This window comes from Pimephales promelas, chromosome 10, assembly GCF_988280905.1.
Source record: "Pimephales promelas chromosome 10, fPimPro1.hap1.1, whole genome shotgun sequence".
NCBI lineage: Eukaryota > Metazoa > Chordata > Actinopteri > Cypriniformes > Leuciscidae > Pimephales > Pimephales promelas.
This window is the reverse complement of record NC_142778.1, coordinates 37,792,572-37,811,992: the sequence shown is the minus strand read 5'-3', so window position 1 is coordinate 37,811,992 and position 19,421 is coordinate 37,792,572. Positions and strand designations below refer to the sequence as shown.

General features: G+C 41.0%; 4 protein-coding genes and 1 long non-coding RNA gene across 6 annotated transcripts in view; 2 read left to right on the top strand and 3 right to left on the bottom strand.

Annotated features, from left to right (window-relative positions):
- Nucleotides 1-350: 350 nt before the first annotated feature.
- Nucleotides 351-4,979, bottom strand: LOC120484862 (CDC42 small effector protein 2). Its single transcript, XM_039680289.2, has 5 exons — nucleotides 4,825-4,979; nucleotides 3,689-3,970; nucleotides 3,370-3,465; nucleotides 3,073-3,151; nucleotides 351-846 (listed from the first exon to the last, which is right to left on the bottom strand). The coding sequence occupies exons 2-4, from the start codon at nucleotides 3,740-3,742 to the stop codon at nucleotides 3,077-3,079; spliced, it is 225 nt and encodes a 74-aa protein (XP_039536223.1). The 5' UTR covers nucleotides 3,743-3,970; nucleotides 4,825-4,979; the 3' UTR covers nucleotides 351-846; nucleotides 3,073-3,076.
- A 347-nt stretch (nucleotides 4,980-5,326) lies between these two features.
- Nucleotides 5,327-10,142, top strand: mibp2 (muscle-specific beta 1 integrin binding protein 2). Its single transcript, XM_039680282.2, has 8 exons — nucleotides 5,327-6,094; nucleotides 6,745-6,835; nucleotides 7,768-7,816; nucleotides 7,909-8,086; nucleotides 8,166-8,237; nucleotides 8,329-8,435; nucleotides 9,593-9,686; nucleotides 9,935-10,142. The coding sequence occupies exons 1-7, from the start codon at nucleotides 6,069-6,071 to the stop codon at nucleotides 9,679-9,681; spliced, it is 612 nt and encodes a 203-aa protein (XP_039536216.1). The 5' UTR covers nucleotides 5,327-6,068; the 3' UTR covers nucleotides 9,682-9,686; nucleotides 9,935-10,142.
- A 2,898-nt stretch (nucleotides 10,143-13,040) lies between these two features.
- Nucleotides 13,041-13,804, bottom strand: LOC148977452 (uncharacterized). The gene is made up of 2 exons (XR_016145423.1): nucleotides 13,726-13,804; nucleotides 13,041-13,606 (listed from the first exon to the last, which is right to left on the bottom strand). It is a non-coding gene; the product is annotated as an uncharacterized LOC148977452 (long non-coding RNA).
- A 1,363-nt stretch (nucleotides 13,805-15,167) lies between these two features.
- On the bottom strand, nucleotides 15,168-16,948 carry bloc1s6 (biogenesis of lysosomal organelles complex 1 subunit 6). Of its 2 annotated transcripts, none has more exons than XM_039680284.2 (6): nucleotides 16,807-16,948; nucleotides 16,644-16,710; nucleotides 16,431-16,554; nucleotides 16,192-16,279; nucleotides 16,040-16,126; nucleotides 15,168-15,634 (listed from the first exon to the last, which is right to left on the bottom strand). In XM_039680284.2, exons 2-6 carry the CDS (start codon nucleotides 16,690-16,692, stop codon nucleotides 15,506-15,508), a joined length of 477 nt encoding a protein of 158 aa, XP_039536218.2. In that variant the 5' UTR covers nucleotides 16,693-16,710; nucleotides 16,807-16,948; the 3' UTR covers nucleotides 15,168-15,505. The 2 variants fall into 2 exon arrangements, with proteins under 2 accessions (XP_039536218.2, XP_039536219.2); XM_039680285.2 differs by having other exon boundaries at nucleotides 16,650-16,710.
- Nucleotides 16,949-17,411: 463 nt separating this feature from the next.
- The window catches only part of slc30a4 (solute carrier family 30 member 4), a 6,735-nt gene continuing 4,725 nt past the window's right edge, over nucleotides 17,412-19,421 (top strand). The window contains exons 1-3 of the mRNA XM_039680281.2: nucleotides 17,412-17,546; nucleotides 18,099-18,520; nucleotides 18,594-18,740. Coding sequence (XP_039536215.2) covers nucleotides 18,160-18,520; nucleotides 18,594-18,740 — 508 coding nt within the window. The 5' untranslated portion in view covers nucleotides 17,412-17,546; nucleotides 18,099-18,159. The remainder of the gene's footprint in view (nucleotides 17,547-18,098; nucleotides 18,521-18,593; nucleotides 18,741-19,421) is intronic.

Genomic DNA, 19,421 nt, shown 5'->3' with positions numbered 1-19,421 from the left:
TGAATTGTTATATGGAATAAACAACAAGAAAAATAATACTGCTAATAAAGAAAACTTAAAAACATATAAGAACAAAATGTGTTATGCTAAAAAGTAAATATATATATATCTATATATATATATATATATATATATTATTCATATTAATTGACAAGAGCTGAAAGTACTGTAAGATCATTATTCATAAGCATGGTCTGGAAATCTCAGAACCTGTAAAACCGGAGCAAACACGCTTGGTTCGTGTGAGGAATGAAGAAGTGTGTGTGTGTGTGTGTGTGTGTGTGTGTGATTATAATGCAATGATGTATTTCCTCTTAGAAGTGTGACTGATGAGCTCTCAGAATCAGATGCAAAGTCTTACAAGGTTGTAATTTTATTTAGGCATCAGAATGAAATTGAACACAATTTGTACAAAAATACTTTCCTGTCAACGCGTCCCGTAAGAGCGTTGCACAAATATTACAGTGAGATGCACATTTCAAGTTTACAGCACATTTAAAAGATAAAAACAATAGAGAATAAAGAATATTCCACGAGCCAGGGAATATCGAAGGGACGAGACGAAACAAAAAGCAGTTCCTGCAGACCTAATAAAACAGTGTGTGTGCCTGTGTGTGTGCCTGTGTGTGTGTGTGTGTGTGTGTGTGTGTAAGTGTGGCCCAGCCACTGTTTAACCATGACATGAATCCAGCTTCATGGGAAGTGTAATCAGTCGTCACACACTCTCCAGCGCTGCAGGTCTTGTGTGAGATCATCATCAGAGCAGTGAAAGAGTAGCAGTGCTTTATTACAGACATATCTACAGCCGTCCGTCCGGCGCCAGTGTCTTCAGATGGACCTCAGCGCCTGCAACACACACACACACACACACACACACGTGTTACTGCAGGAATCTGAGTAAATGCACGTAACAGTAACTCATCAAGCAGTGATATATATATATACTTTATATACTCCTGCCCTACAGAGGCTAAACACCTCGTCATCTCGCTCGCGTGTGGAACTGAGAAAAAACACTTTCAAGATTTTTACTTGTCCCGCCAAATTAATTATAAGTAGAACACTGAAAATCTGGCAATTAGACGTTTAAGAAGTAATGAAAAATATCTTTGTAACACAATTCTGAGCTCAAACTTGACTTTTGAGCAGTATTTTAAAGTTACTGTCCTCTGCCTTTGTATTGTCAGCAGAAGTGAGAAGTCATGCCGAGGCGAAAGCAGTCACTTCCACATGATCAATATCTGGTTACGGATCACAGAATCATTACAGTCACACCTGTATAAAATCTAGAGATCATGGATCATTTATTTGACCTATAGCTTCTTATTGAGCTGTGGCTGCATTCTGGTGGCCCTTTTAATACATTAGACTTGACTAAACTCCAGCATGGACAGTTACCGGAGTGAGGAAGCAGCACATGTCTGAGAGAGAAAATAAACAGTTCGAGTTCAATTTCTAGTGCAAAGTTTGTGCAATCTGTTTGTTTTTGTGTAAGAATGACTCAGTCTTGTAATATGGCTTTAAATAATTACTGACTTTATAACAAAGCACTGATATCATGCAGTTTGTGTTAACCCTAAAACCGTATACTGGACTAATGTGGGTGGGCAAAATAGTTTATTTATTTTTAAACAATACTTCCCTTGATCTGAACGGTTCAAGGCTACTTTTCCTAAGTTTGCCTCCTGAATTCAATTCTACAATGTTAAGTGGGTGAAAAAACCTCCTTAATCATGTATTTGGGTCAAAAATGGGCACCCATAGAAATGAATGGGAGAAACTGTAATTCTACAGCATTGTAAAATAAGCCAAAATAAGACACCAGGTGACAGCAAAGTCAGTTCATCTTTAGGTTTTAGCTCTAAGAACTTATTGGAATGATATTTTAATGTAGTTAAAAAAAAATGTTAAAAAATAAAACAAAAAAATAATAAGCATAATTTACGTAGAGAATATGGTACTTTTTGAAGTAAATAAATTCAAAAATACCCCCAAAATAAAAAAAACACCATAAATGGATAGACAAAACTTTATCGAAGACAGTGATATAACATTTATAATAAATAAAAATTAGGATCACACCTGAGTCCTCTGTGCCCACATTTGTCCACAATTACAGGATTAAGGGCTATAAAGTGAATACGGTTTGAGGGCTACAATGTGTTTGGGTGGTTTATAATAACTATTATTATTATTAGTATTTATATAGTGCTTATAACGGTGTCTATTGCAGATTCAGAAGTAATGTCAATAATCAGACTGATACGGTTGCACAGATCTCTACACCCTCAACCGTTGTCAAGGCAACACTCCACATGAGGGGCGGAGTCAGCAAAGCTCATTATCATTTAAAGGCACATGCACTGAAACGGCATGCTGAAAACAGAGCTGTTTTTGAGTGTTTTCTTACAATAGTAATGAGAATTTTTAATTAAATTATATTACAAACTTTTCATTTAGACCCTTAAGAATCAAATTAAATTGTATAAAAATGGCATTATATGACCAGCGAGCATCATACAGAGTCAGCCAATGGAGGCAGAGCTCTCAGACTCCATCAGGAATATCTGTGGGCGATCCGTTACTGGAGGACAGAGGATTCATTTCTGTATATTAACATATATATATATATATATATATATATATATATATATATATATAAATAAGATGAAGAGCTGGAACATGAACTCAGTGTCCAGGAAAACAATAGCAAACAGTTTCTCTCGCAATTCTACGTTTATATTTACAAGTCAGATAAAAACAGTCACAGTTTTCTTTTTTATTTTGTTATTCTGCGAAAAAGGGGAAAAACAGAAACGAAAGTAATTGAGATGTAAACGCAGGATTGCGAGAGTAAAGATAAACATTCGGAATAACGAGAGAGAAAAGCTTTTCTCTCAAAAAAAACCCCAAAAACAGAATTGTGAAATATAAATCGGCACTTCCTTTTTAAAAAGTCTGAATTGCGAGAATTAAAGTTGAAATTGAATAAGAGTCTAGAACACCAGACCCAGGTGAGATGATCATATGAGCAGAAGCGCTCTAGCGGTTAGCGTTACTATAGCGAGTCACCTGACTAGCCCTGAGCCGCCTCCGCCAAGCCGTTCCCGTAGCCGCCTTTAGACTTCATCTGCGCCTGGACCGAGTTCACCTGCACACACACACACACATTTGTTAGGCAAATGTCCTCAGAGAGTGTGTGAAGTGATTGAGCTCATACGCATGTAAATATGCAGCCGATGGAAAACACGTCCGCTCACAAAAGACAGAAATTAGAGGTCATAATAATCATTAAGATGTTTAATAAGTACACAATAATATTTTTGCATAGATAATGATAGTGTGTGTGTGTGTGTGTGTGAGACTCACAGCCGGCTGACCCATGTCTCCAGAGCCCACGTGTGTCATATGAACGAAGTTGGTGGGTTCTCCAATCATGGTGCGATCTATCCTCCGTCTCCGCTTCTGGACACACACACACACACACACACAACAGGAAGAACAGTGAGCGAGACACACGTAGAGTTGAGCGTCTGACGGGTTCGTCTGGATCTGAGTCTCCACACACACACACTCGCCACGGTGAACCCTCGACCCTCAGCAGCACCAGCGTGTGGTTGTCGTGTGTGTGTGTATGTGTTTAGCGTGTGTGTGTGTGTGTGTGTGTGTGTGTGTGTGTGTGACTCACGGGTTGCGGCTGCTCAGCGACGCAGCAACTGAAACACACCCAGAACTCTGTCATTCTGCAGCGACTTCCTCCGTCTGCTTTCTTTCTCTCTTCCTGTGTGTCTTACACTGTTGTGCTCTCTCTCTCACACACACACACTCACTCCCTCACTCACACACACACACATACACTCTCTCTGTCTCTCTCTCTCTCACACACACACACTGTGTTCTCTCTCTCGTCTGCCGGAAACTGTTTCAGCTTCTGAACGAGAACATGTGAGGCGTCGCTGACGGGGTCCTCCTGAAAGATCAAGCACATCAGCATTAACACACACACACACACACACACACAAGTTAAGTCACCTTTTATCCAACGCTTTAACAATATAGAGTTTCACAGCGGCTGTACGGTGATAACAGGAGATTACAGTCACAGAGAGTGTTTCGGCTTTACAGCAGAGCTACAATAAAGTTATTTTCCAGTTACACAGCTACAGCTCACACACACACACACACACATGGTCTCTGTCTCGTAAATAAGTGGTTGTAAAGCTGAAAAAACTGTTATTTTGTGAAATATTACTCCAGTGTGAATCAGCTGTTTCTATGTGAATATACAGTTTCACAGTTTCCACACAAATATGAACTGATCAATACTGATAATAATCATAACTGTGTCTTGATCATCAGATCCTCATATTAGAGTGATTTCTGAAGGGTCATGTGACACTGAAGACTGGAGTAATGATGCTGAACACAGGAATAAATTACACTTTACTGTATTTTTACCCACAAAACCATCAAACTTCAGATTAAAATCGATTTCTTTATTATCAGATCAAATCTGAGTCTCACGCGACAGAATCTTATTTGATGGTAGATATAATACAGCGGTCTAGAGTTCTTACACACGTAAAAAGCTGTTGAATATTAAATAAATCATTTCTTTTCATCTAATATGAACAAATACAGACGCGCAGCAGGAAACCTCAGCCACAAATTAGCACGCTAACAATCAAACAAGTTCACGTTCAGCAGTTTAAGGAACAACATACATTTGAGTTGAAAAGACAAGATTTAATTAAATAGCTCGCGCAAATATAAGTACTTTTAATCAGAAATGTTTAAATAAAACGGGAAGATGTGATATCTTACCTCGAGCACTTCCTGAAAGTGTCTGTCAGAGTGCTGACGCTGACTCCGCCCACTTCCGCCGCGCTTCGCACAATGAATCATGGGACATGTAGTTTACTGTGTTGGTAGCGCAGCATTAACCTCAAATATTGTTTAACGTCATTTTAATTTCAATGAACAAAAACAAGACAAACCGCCAGGGTTTCCATGAACACGAGAGGAAAGTTTGCCGGATGAAAACGCGCTGTTTGTCCGCTAGGGGGCGCCGCGTAATGCGCGTATATAAAGTGTCATCATGGGGAACTACAAAACATGAACTTATTTACAGGATATATAAAATAGTTAAAATATGCGCTGCTTTCTGTTTGTAAGAACTTGATTAATCAATTAGAATCAGCCTGGATACCATAATAATTTATATTTTAAACATTTATAAAGCTTAATTTTGAGGCTCATGGCAGTTGCATAATTTGAAGTGTTTGTTTTGTGAAGATTTGTGTGGAATGTGGATCCAACTAAGTCCATGTAAGGAATAAGCAAACCAGACATGGAAAATTAGAAGGAAAACTACAATAATCTATGAATAATTAGAAAAAAGCTATATTTTATTGTGTGAGTTTTGTTCATGTAATAAACATAAGGGTAACACTTTACAATAACGTCCCATTAGTTGCCGCGCATCAACTAATATTAACTAACAATGAACAATATATTTGTCACAGTTATTATTAATCTTTGCTAACGTTATTTAATAAAAACACTGTTTCGTGTTAGTTAAGGTCCGTTAAATAATGTTAACAGATACAACTTTTAAAGGTCAAAAGAAAACAAAGATTCATACATTTTGAAATATCAGCCTTTTTAGCCATATATATATATATATTAAAAAATTCCATGCTCGGATTGCAAAAAAAGGAAAATCAGGAAGCACAAAAATATCCTGCGCACCCACGCTGGGCGGGGCTTAACCGGAGAAGCATCCGGCTCTCTGATTGGCCAGGGTGTGGCTTCCACTGGGCTGCTGGGTTTATATAGCCAATCAGCGCGCAGCAGAGGGTAGTGTCTCAGCTGTCGCGAGCGCTCCAGTTTCTCTCTGTGGAAGATCGCGAAGAAGCGCCATCGTCCAGCTTTCACTAAACGTCATGGAGGACTCTAGTAGTTGACATTTCCTTTAACCTTCTCTTTTCACGCTTTCCTTCGTACGGTCATCGGTCCGTAATCGGTGTAATCCACGAACTTTCTCTTGCGTCTCTCTCGGTTTGAGGATGAAGCTCATCATTGGCATCGGAGGGTGAGTGAGTGAGCGAGCGCGTGCTCGATGCAGACCGCGTGGTGCGCGCGACCTCTCGTTATTTTTGGGAAACAAATCTCCATAGCAACCGCGTTTCCCGCCAGAGTGCCACACAGCCGCGTCTGAAATACGTTACAAAGATTCTGAGGTGTTGTTAATTCATTAATTCACACACAACTAAAATCAGTGTCATGAAGTAATAACGCTTCAGACTTTTCGAAACGTCTTTTAAACAGTAAAAATAGTATCTTTGAGAAATTACAGATTACTTGGGTAAAATAATGTAACGGTTACTTTAGTTGATTCGCAGTTTGTGTAATTAATGTGTTGTGTTTTAATGCCTGTGATGTTTTATGGTTCTTTCCGAAAGACTACAGGTGAAATTAGCCATTTGTGCTATCTTCTATAGTAATAATAATAAACTTTGTTTTATTTAGCGCCTTTTAAAGCAGCTTCTCAAGGCACTCACGTCAGAATAAAATACAAAGCATACAAGAAAATTGTTTTAATAACCATCAAGAAAGACCTAACATAAAACAATGAGTACATAGAATAATGTCCAGTAAAGGTGTGGTGTTTTGGTCCTGAATGATTGACACATTCATATATAATAACATGTTCATAACACATGATGTGCTGCTGTGTTTCAGGGTCACTAACGGCGGTAAGACCACGCTGACGGACGGCCTGATCAAGAGTTTGCCGAACTGCTGTGTGGTTCATCAGGACGACTTCTTCAAGGTCAGTGTGAACAGAAACCGCTTCAGCTCCAGCTCCAGGGCTGGGCAGCGACAAAAGCTTCATTAGCGTCAATATACACTTCTATTGGCTTCGATAACGCGTTTGAAACATAATTTAGACATAACTGACTCCCGATTCGTTTTTTAGAGATATATGTATCAAAACTGACTATCGAGTTTATGGACACCGAACGGCTTTAAACGTGACACTTGAGTACTTAAGTTTGACTTTTTGACATGAAGTCCTGAAAAACCCTTGAAAACAGACGTATTTACAAAGAGGACTTTAAAAATTGTTTGACTTGTGTTTTGCGTATGAAATTAAAAAAAATTGAAAACACACAAATACAATCTCTTCATGCCAAATGAACAACCCCCATCAGACCTTTGGATATGACGTACACCAAAATTATAATATGAAATATTATTTATTGAACAATAATAATAAACTTTATAATAAATACGTTGTATTTTGACCATCTTTTATCTGTAATTTGAGTTTTTAAAAATCTGCGAAATACTGCGATCTCGGATTATAGTCCTGGAATGTAATTTTACAGTGTGTGTATGAACCGTTTATTGACGTCTTTCCGCGGTTAAACTCTGATTTCAGGAAGTTGTTCTGAATCTTCCAACATTCCTTCTGATGTTCATCATGTTCATTCGCTGCTAGTAGTAAAGAGCTGATCGCTTCAACATTAAAGAGACACAAACACACGTTTACTGACTGAACTTCATCATGAAACTGACAGAAATCGAAAGCTTTCATATCAAAACGATCATATCATTTAGTGTGCATTACTGGTTCCGCATCTAAAAGCGGTGTCCCCTTAAAGCGCGTGGCTCGTCTGTCGACCCGGCCCTGGTCAGCTGACCCGCATTAGCGCTGGTGATGATCACATCCACACAGTGCGTCTCATTGGTGTGTTTCAGCCCCAGGATGAGATTGAAGTCGATGACGATGGCTTTAAGCAGTACGATGGTAAGCCAAGGGCTTGTGCGTGTGGTTCTGCATGTTCATTTGAAGCGGTGCGGCGTGCTCACGTGTGTGTGTGTGTGTGTGTGTGTGCGCAGTCATCAGCGCTCTGGACATGGACGCCATGATGAGCACCATCACTGCATGGCAGCAGAACCCGGTGAAGTTCGAGAGATCTCACGGTGTCAACAACAGCCTGGACGCCGAGATCCTGCCGCGCTCCCGAGACGACGTGCACATCCTGATCGTGGAGGGTTTCCTGCTCTACACCTACGGGTGAGCCGCACACACACACACACACACCTGAACACCCCAAACACACTGCGCTTGCACTGAACGCCTCTCTCTCCCGCAGACCTTTGATCGATGTGTTCGACCAACGATACTTTATTTCCATTCCATACGAAGAATGCAAAAAGAGGAGGAGGTGAGTGAGCTGATCTCTGTGTGTGTGTCCCCGGATGCGTTTTAGAGGACTCCACACACACCTGATCTCACTGTGTGTGTGTGTGTTTCAGCTCAAGGAACTATGCCGTGCCGGACCCCCCCGGACTCTTCGACGGACACGTCTGGCCCATGTATGTCAAACATACTAAAATCATGGAGGACTCCGGAGTCGATGTTGGTAAGTGTGTGTGTGTGTGTCGATGTTGGTAAGTGTCGTACTTTGTAGGGCTGTCAAACGATTAATCGCGATGAATCGCATCCAAAATAAAAGTTTGTGTTTACATAATATATGTGTGTGCACTGTGTATAATTATTTTATATATATAAACACACACATGCTTGTGTATATTTAAGAAATATTTTCATGTCTATACTGTATATAGATTTATATGTAAATATAAATATTTTATATAAAAATATTTTTTTTCTTAAATATACATGCATGTGTGTGAATTATATATATATATATATATATATTTAATAATACATAGTGCACCCACATATATTATGTAAACACAGATTTTTATTTTGGCTGCGATTAATCGTTTGACAGCCCTATTCTTTGAGGTTTTGCTACTAATATTTTGGTATATAGCTTAAAAAATGGATGCGCTCAGTTCAGGAGTATGATTGTTTTTATATGATGAGGAAACATGCACATAAAACACGTTCGTGACAAATAATTACGGCATAAAGTCAAAAAATGACGTATTGAGTCAAAATTATTTCTATAAAGTTCATAAAGTTAATTTGTTGTTAAAATGTTGAAATTACAAACTAAGCTGAAATAAGTAATTAAAGTAGAAGAAAAATATGACAACTTGTGTCTAATTATTGAATTATGGCATTGACAAAAATGTAAAATGTCCTAATTATGTCATAATAGGTAGCGATTGACATTAGAGATGGGCATTCCAGTACATTTTCTTAGTTGATCGTTGGGAGAATTAACGATCGACTATCGATTAATCAATACGATTTTTATTTTAAAATGTAATATTTATTTCGGTACGGTAACTCGCAGGTACGGTATGATTGTGATATTGAAATTACGAAACCATGTCATAATACATAAAAAGTCCAAATGATTCCATAAAAGTCGATATATTTAAGTTGTAATAAAAAAGACAAAAGGTCAAAGTAATGAAAAGTTGAAAGTTGACAAACTGAATTAAATGAAGCGCCGGAATGAAAGTGTGTGTGTGTGTGTGATCCAAATATTTTACACCAGGAAGTGATGATTTGTTGAACACACGGGAGGGAAACACTGCTCTATTCACACACACACACACACTGATCGTCACTGACGGAGTGTTTACTCGATGTGTGTTTCAGTGCAACTGGACGGGACCATGTCGAAGGAGCGGCTGTACAACATCGTGTTCGGGAACATCCTGAACCGCATCCAGAAGGACCGGCCCTGAACCAGGTACGCAGTGTCTGAACGTGTGTGTGTGTGTGTGTTTCTGTCCCCTGATCATGTGACGTGTGTGTTTCTGTCCTCTGATCATGTGACGTGTGTGTTTCTGTCCCCTGATCATGTGACGTGTGTGTTTCTGTCCCCTGATCATGTGACGTGTGTGTTTCTGTCCTGATCATGTGACGTGTGTGTTTCTGTCCCCTGATCATGTGACGTGTGTGTTTCTGTCCTCTGATCATGTGACGTGTGTGTTTCAGATCTGATGGGCCTCTGCAGGAGCTGTGCTCGTATCGACTCCCGCCGGCAGCGTTTACTCCATTGCTGTTGTTTTTTATCAGTTTTTATATCCTGTATTTATTGCTCTCCGCCGTTATACGGCTCGTCTGTCGACATCCGGACGGAGACGCTTCTATGCATGGCTGCAGACACAAGCACAAACAAATAAACAAAGCTCCTGCAACACCATCTGTGTGTGTGTGATTCATCCCAAACCCAGAAGAAGGAGCGTTCATCTGCTGTTCAGTGTGTACATGCTAACGGTGGCAGTGTGTGTGTGTGTGTGTGTTCTATCGGCTCCTTATAACTGGATGATTAGTATAGACTTTATTATTCTGGCCACTAAACCCAAGCAGCGCCATTAATAGAGTCAGGAACACAACACTGGGAATGAGGCTCTTCCCTCCAGATGTGGAGGCTGTGTGTGTGTGTGTGTGTGTGTGTGTTTACCTCGGTCAGTGAGAGCAGAGCTGTCATTATGGCTTCAGTCGTGTGTGTGTGTTCTTGAGCTTTAAACACACCCTGTCTGCGACTGATAACTGCAGTATCTCACGACTCAACGTTTCACTGGAAACATGATCAAACCCACTGATCTTAAACGTGTGTGTGTGTGTGTGTGTGGAGCGCTCCTGGGTGAAACATGGGTTATTCATCTTTTGAGTGAAGTCTATGGAAGCACATTATAAAACAATAAACTAATGCTTTTGTAAATCATACAAAGTTGAAATAATGGCATCTCTTATCACTTAAAATGATGGAATTATTACAATCTAAGCTGAAATTATGACAATTTTTAAATTATATAAGTCTTAATTATGACAAACCAAGTCAAAATGATGATGTAATTATGACAGAAATGTTAAATGACATAAAAATACATGAAGAGTTCAGATGCAAAAGCCTCTAAGTGCCATTGGAAATTCTCTTCTATAATGATCATTTTTTTTATCAAGTAATATATTCAAGTTCAGTAATTTCACTTAAATGACAATTCATTCATAGGTAATCTTGATTGCAATTTAAGTGAAATTACTGAACTTAAATATACAAGCTAGATAAAAATGATCATTCTAGAAGAAAATTTCAAATGGGACTTAGAGGCTTTAGCATCTGAACTCTTCATATAATTCTGATATAAAAAGTAGCAATTGCCATACTAAATGAAGAATATGACAAAAATTCTATATTATGATATAAAAGGTTGAAACTATGACAAGGTAAATTATAACTACAACATAAAAAGTAGCAATTGACACACCAAGTCAAAATTGTGACAAAAAGTAAATGATTGTGAAATGTATTGATAAAAAAAGTCATAATTTCAATTTGATAATCCTATAATTATGAATCAATGACACAATTTTGACTTTTATATCATAATTATGAGGTTTTATGTAATAATCAGGATGTACTGATGTACACACACACACACAACCTCTGGAAAGATGACACACGGGTGCTGAACACACACACACACACACACACACACATGTTAACGCTCAGTAAATAAAGAGATGAGCAGAGCTGGACTCTCCCTGACGGACTCGCTCATGTGTGATGAAGTTCATCATCAGTTCGGTTATATTTCTACAGTGTTATACTGATATATTCTATATATATATTTCTGCGACAGTGAGTCGATGTTTACAGTGGAGATAATGACTGACGGAGGAATCGCACTGAGAATCTAAAGTTGTGATAAATACATTTACAAATGAATGTAGTCGATCCCACTAACCCTATCTTTACCTCTCAGCAGTGTAGAGCTGAGCTGTTCATATCATCTTCATCTCTGTAAACACTGTCCAGACACTCCTCAGCGGTGCCTGACCTCCCGACCACTGAAACCCTGACGCATCACACACACACACACTCTCTGAACCTCCTCACAGAAAACACCAGTGTGTGTGTGTGTGTCATCCATGTGTTTAGCACCTGTGTGTCATCTTTCCAGAGGTTGTGTGTGTGTGTGTGTGTGTGTGTGTGTGTGTGTGTGTGTGTGTGTGTGTGTGTGTGTGTGTGTATATTCGTCATGAACGATCGAGAGTGTAGAGTTGTGTGTAGAACTGAAGCTTTATTCTACAAGTGTGTATCCAATTGTTGAGTCAGAGTTTGTGTTTATCAACACACACCTCCTCCCGAGTCCTGGCTCTGCTTCAGGTTCAGTGGCTCACACTCCTGCGGTGTCACACACACACACACACACACACACACACTGCGTAAACAAAACAATAAATCCTTGTGTTGGAAACTTTCACTGACAGACGAGAAAACAACCTCAGAATCCTGATCAACAACAGCGCAACAATCCCTGTGTGTGTGTGTGTGTGTGTGTGTGAGAGAGAGAGAGAGAGAGAGAGAGAGAGAGAGAGAGAGAGAGAGAGAGAGAGAGAGAGTGTGTGTGTGTGTGTCTCTCTCTCTCGGACATGAACATGTTAATTTAGTGTTTCTGCATTTCCTCTCAGTGAAACCGCTGCATTTTTCAGCACATGTGCATTAGATTCATTTAGACTCATATGAGATTATATATTTTGAGAGCCACAGTCCACACACACACACACACACACACACACACACACACACACTGGAACATCTCAGAAGCTGCTAATATGCAGTTAGAATGTTGATAATCTGTTTCAGGATATGACAGACTTTTATCGAGATCCAAAAACCCATCCACTGCCATTATAAAGCTGGGACGCGCAAGACATTTATTAATATAACTCTGATTGTGTTCGTCTGAAGGAGAGAGTCACACACACACACACACACACACACACACACACGCACACACACACACACACACACACAAGATGGGTCAGGGACAGTAAATCAGCTGATTTTCATATTTGGGTGAACTATCACTTTAAGATAGTTAGCAACATTATTTTGATTAAGTTCAACTTAATGTACTAAAATAACTAAGCCTAAAAATGAATAAAAACTATATTAGACATGCTTTTAAAAACTTTTTTAGTTAAAAAACTAAAACTTTAACTACAATTACCATGAAAACATAACATAAAAAGACTAATAGAACCTTACACATGATTGCTGTGGTCCATGAGGAATCTGCCTGTGTGTGTGTGTGTGTGTGTGTGTGTGTGTGTGTGTGTGTGTGTGTGTGTGTGTGTGTGTGTGTGTGTGTGTGTGTGTGTGTGTGTTCCTTCAGTCGAGCAGAATCTAGTTTATTTTATGTCTATATTTGGGATTTGGCGTCTGACACAAACCGTTCCGCCCGTGACGTCACACACCGGCTGAGCCGCAGCCCTTCTTCTTTTTTTAATTATTATTTTATTTTATTCATTTTTGTTATTGTCTTCTTTATTGTTTTGATTGTTATTATGTATGCTTTCTCTTTTGTATTGTGTATCCTGTTCTCAGCATTAAAAAAATAAAAAATAAATAAAAAATAACGCGAGCGTGACCCCTGACCCCTGCGGCCACTTCCTGTTATGAGCCCGAGCTCACACACTCACTCACACACCCACCCAGACAGACGGGTTGTTTACGCAGTCTCACCTCCACATGTGCTCAGCGTCTGCGGCTCCGGGTTTGTGGGTTCGGTTTGTTTTTCTCCTTCAGGCCCAAAAACATCCAAATCCAGAAGCAGATCCAACGCCCGCGCGGAAAGAGGAGCGACACCCTAAACGCTGGAAAACACGACTGTGTCTGTGTGTGTGTGTGTGTGTGATGAACCGTCTCAACAAACATTCAGCAAACAATCATGTTTTCATAAAGGAACATTATAATAATATGTGTGTGTATTTACAGCTGCGCCTCATTAAGTGACGCTGACGCCCGTCTGTAACTGAACACAGCTTTACTGCGAGCTCTGGACATGTTGTTTTTTTGTTTGTTTTATTTTTATTTTTTTATTTTTTTTTATTTTATTTTTTACTCTGGACATGTTGTGTTAAAGCTTTCCATAGTGTCTTTACACTCATGATGACACACAGTATCAATCCCATGATGCTCTGCTGCCGCCTGGTGTCCGGCACTCAAACTCACGCTTGCATATGCATATTGAATAAATATTACATGACGTAAGTTTATGAGTCAAGTATGAAAAATATCCTAAACACTTTGCAATAAAGTCTCATGTGTTTGTAAACACGAACTTACAATAAGCAAAGTATTCTAGTTACATTGTCTTTGTTACAGTGTAATTGTACATTAAATACTGAGGAATATAATTTACAGTGATGTGAATAAGTTTGGACACCCATGCTAAAGTTGCCTAAAAAGAGGAATAAAAAATCATCTTTTGGATGTTGATCTTAATGCCTTAATTAGAAAAATGAGGAAAACTCCAACCTTTAAGGACACCAATTTTCTTTGTGAATGAATAATGTATCATAAATAAATAAATGTTTTTCCTTAAAATACAGGGTGCATAAGTCAGGACACCCCTATGTTAAATTCCCATAGAGTCAGGCAGATTTTTATTTTTAAAAGCCAGTTATTTCATGAATCCAGGATAATTTGGATAATTTGGCCTTTGGGATTAAAATATCCCCACATCATCATCACACACCTTCCACCACACCGAGAGATTGGCATGGGGTACTTTCCATAAGATCATCTTTCAATGCAAATCAAACCAGCTATTAGGCTAACTGAAGTAAAACCATGCCAATCTCTAGGTGTGGTGAAGGTGTGTGATGATGTGGGGATATTTTATTTATCAGGATGCATATTATCCTGGATCCATGAAATAACTGGCTTTTAAAAATAAAAATCTGCCTGACTCTATGGGAATTTAACATAGGGGTGTCCTGACTTATGCACCCTGTATTTTAAGGAAAAACATTTATTTATTTATGACACATTATTCATTCACAAAGAAAATTGGTGTCCTTAAAGGTTGGAGTTTTCCTCATTTTTTAATTAAGGCATTAAGATCAATATCCAAAAGATGATTTTTTATTCCTCTTTTTAGGCAACTTTAGCATGGGTGTCCAAACTTATTCACATCACTGTAATTAGGGTTATTATACAGTATTTACCAAGGACACTAAAATACATGTTAGTTAATAAAGTACAGTTGTTCATAACAACCTTTGATTTTAGTATGTATTAGTAAATGTTGAAACGAACATTAAATGCTGTTAGTTCATGTTAACTAATGTTAGTAATTGTTTTATCACATTTGTGTTTACATTAATAGAGCATCATGTAACGTAACAAATGATGTTAATAAAAGAGCACACCAAAGCTTTAACTACAGTTTTATTATTATTTATCTGGATAGAATCACACATGAACATGACGACGATAATGAATCACCAGAGCATCTTTATCAAATTTAGTCCCAGAGAATCCAGCTGGTTTGACAGGTTTCTCAGATCTGTTTTAAAGAGGACAGGGGCGGAGTCTGTGTGCAGTGGGCGGGGCCGCAACAGGGGTGGAGTCTGTGTGCAATGGGCGGGGCCGCAACAGGGGTGGAATCTGTGTGCAATGGGTGGAGTCTTGTGGTGGGCGGGGCTGTGACAGGGGTGGAGTCTGTATGCAGTGGGCGGGGCTGAGCTCAGTGTGTGAGAGGCGCTGGTTCAGCCGTCGCCGGAGCGTTTGGCGGGTTTGGCGACGAGGCGTCTCTCTCGCTCCAGCTCTCTCTCTCTCTGCTGCTCACGCTCCAGATCTTCCTTCTGTTTGTGTTGCTGCAGCTTCAGCGCTCGCTTCTGCACACATTCATACACTCGTCACTCTTAATCTGCCGGTCCGTCTCAAACGGCAAAGCTTACTAATCCAGGGTAAATTATGGAAACTTGTTTCTGCCACGGAATAAAAATAAAAACAGAATTTCCTTTCGGAATCCTGACTTTTCTTTCAATCGTAAACGCAAGTTTATATCTCGCAATTCTGACTTTTTTATCGTAAACGCAAGTTTAAAAATCGCATTTCTGACTTTTTTCCTCGCAATTCTGATTTCTTTCACACAATTCTGACTTTAAATTTCAAAATTCTTGGAAAAAAGTCAGAATAGTTGCCAATTACCCTTTTTTTTTATTCGCTGGCCGAAACAAGCTTCCATAAGAACATGAAGAGCAGTACAGCATGGATCTACAGTAGAGTCCCGCTCAAACCTTTAGTCTGGTCGTCTTGTCGTGCAGAACGATCATTTCTTTGCGAATGTTCACCAGTTTGCTGTGATAAACTTTGGCTTCTGTGAACTGAAACACGTCAGCTGTCAGTCAGACGAAGTTTCTACCAGAGAAACCACGCGATTAAAACTCACCAGTGCGTTCAGATCAATCATGGCGTTGCACTCGCGGAATTTCGTGACTTCTTGCTCCAGCGTATCCAGCAAAATAACTTGATTTTGTCTGGAAGTAAGAAAAAATAAAGGATAATTACAGTACAGCAGTGCAGTATTTTGAATTCAAATGTCTTTTTTTGCAGTCTGATGAAATGATGGATCTCATGGACTGAATGAACCAGATCTTCAGTGTTCGTGTGTGTGCAGTGTGATCGTACGTGAGTTCCTGCAGGGTTTGCTTGGAGGCATTGAGCTCCGGCTGATAGTGAGACAGGAATCCTTCAGTCAGTCTCTGGATCGTGTGCTCATCCACACACACCACGTCCTCCATCACCACACACACTGCAAACACACACATCACCATACAACTCGGTTTTTATAAGTAGACTAGCATTTATAGACAAAAAAAGCCTTTGTGTGTGTGTGTTCACCTGCACCTGTGTCCTGCTCGCTTTCCTCCTGCGGTCTGTCCATCATCATCACAGCTACCAGCAGCCTCTGTAACACACACACACAGAGAGAGAGAGAGTTAGATTCCTCATGGACAACAGCAATCATGTGTACGTCACTGATCACATCTGTCTGAACACGAACCCTCCTGAGCGCATCATTCCTGCTGTATTCCCGTCAGATGAATATGATTCTTCTTTTATCTTGTGTATTTAATGGCGGTCAGCAAACATGATGTGATAGTGAAAACGCTTCCAGGAGCAGCTCACAAACATCATGTGACAGAAGCTCATGTGACTGCAGAGACTGTGGCAACGCGACGCGCTGCCACTCTGAGAGCACTTCCGCCTTTAATCACGTGCCGCTGAGCGACGCCTCCGATTGGCGGAACGATTGTACAGGAGTGTTCCAGAGCAGCTTTACAACGATAAACAGGAAAATTATGCATTTTTAATTCAGATCTCTCATAAAGATCATCTATTATTAAATTAGTTAATTTAATCTATAGTCAGCTCTGTTCAGTTCTCATTCAGCAGCAGGGTATATTTTATATAATATAATATAGGCTACTATTAGATATAGCTTTACTGCTAAGTGACCTTGAACCCAAGGATTTTTTTCTTGATACAACAGTGAAATGTGCTAAAGAGGTATAATATTTTATAATTACATGTTATTATGTTAAGTTTGCACATTTTGAACTTGAATGCGCGCGCTGCAGTAGAGCTGGAACGCGCGCAGAGTGGACGCGCTAACATTAAACACTGTGTCTCTTTCTCATACACACACTTACACACACACACACGCACACACACCGAGACTCTGAGATTTTCCCGAACTCACACAGCGATGGACGGAACCAGCGAACGGCGGAGTTTAGGAAGGTTTGTGCTGTTTTAATGATGTTATCGTTGTTTTCAGTGTCAAACACGCGAACGCGCCGAAACACGGATGAACACACGGAACAAACTCTGTGCTTTAGCGGCGAACTGTGCATCATTGTCTCTGAAGTGGATGCTACTTTTTCTAAATGTCATCAGAATCATTTGTTAACAAACAAGTATTCCCTGCTTCAATGAGAGCATTGCTTCTGCTTTAAATTATTACATTGTTTTAAAGAATACCTTTTTCGCTAACTGTGAAATTACACTACTGACTGGAGCTCAATAGTGACTCTTGTGTTTTAGGGTTGCTCTAATATTTGATGATGGCTCCTGTTGCTCTGTAACAGTGTGTGTTTGGTAAAGCTGAGCTGTTGTGTTGCAGACACCGGCCGTGATTATTGTGTAAAACGCTATACAAAATAATTGAATTGAATCAACAACACTGAACTGAATGGAGCTCAGTCAGTAGTGTGTTTCAGAGTGGCTTTATTTGACCGTGTGTGTCTTTGAAGACGTTTTTTTGCTACGCTGACCTGAGCTGTTGTGTTGCAGGTAACCTGGCGCTCCAACCCCCGAGACAGTGTCCGTTGTTCCACTCCAGAGATCCGCTCAGATGCCGGGCCTGATGGGCCGCGTGAGGTCGGTGTTCCGCCGCGAGCCGGAGGACTGGCACCTCAGCGACGCCGCCGCCTTCGACTTCTCCGAGGACCTGGAGGACGACGAGGCGCCCCGGTTCAGCCAGCTGAAGGTGGTGGTGTCGGGAGAGGCGGACGAGTTCCCGGCGGCCAACGGGTCGACGGTCACGCGTGTGTTGGACGATGACGACTCGCTCCTGGGCTCCTCGTCGGGTCTGGTGCCGGAGGCGTGTGAAGGGTGCCGGAGGAGTCGAGAGAGCGAGCGGCGCCGGAGGATCATGAGGAAACTGGGCATCGCTGCTCTGCTCTACTTCCTGTTCATGGTGGGCGAGCTGATAGGTGAGCGTCGGGCAGAGAGTGTGTGTGTGTGTGTGTTGCGTCGCCCACTCCTGTCACTGGGTTTGTCTTCCAGGTGGGTACGTGGCCAACAGTCTGGCCATCATGACGGATGCGCTGCACATGCTGACGGATCTGATCGGGATCGTCGTGTCTCTGCTGGCGCTCTGGCTCTCCGCTAAACCACCGACACACAGGTTCACCTTCGGCCTCCATCGGCTCGGTGCGAACTCTTCTCAGTACATCGGCTCACTCAGGCTTTTCACACTCCAGCTAGTTAACCCTGGGTCAGTCTAAGCCCTGGGTCAGTCTAAGCCGTGGGTCAGTCTAAGCCCTGGGTCAGTCTAAGCCCTGGGTCAGTCTAAGCCCTGGGTCAGTCTAAGCCCTGGGTCAGTCTAAGCCCTGGGTCAGTCTAAGCCCTGGGTCAGTCTAAGCCCTGGGTCAGTCTAAGCCGTGGGTCAGTCTAAGCCCTGGGTCAGTCTAAGCCCTGGGTCAGTCTTAGCCCTGGGTCAGTCTAAGCCCTGGGTCAGTCTAAGCCGTGGGTCAGTCTAAGCCCTGGGTCAGTCTAAGCCCTGGGTCAGTCTAAGCCGTGGGTCAGTCTAAGCCCTGGGTCAGTCTTAGCCGTGGGTCAGTCTAAGCCCTGGGTCAGTCTAAGCCCTGGGTCAGTCTAAGCCGTGGGTCAGTCTAAGCCCTGGGTCAGTCTTAGCCGTGGGTCAGTCTAAGCCCTGGGTCAGTCTAAGCCCTGGGTCAGTCTAAGCCCTGGGTCAGTCTAAGCCCTGGGTCAGTCTAAGCCCTGGGTCAGTCTAAGCCCTGGGTCAGTCTAAGCCCTGGGTCAGTCTAAGCCGTGGGTCAGTCTAAGCCCTGGGTCAGTCTAAGCCCTGGGTCAGTCTTAGCTGTGGGTCAG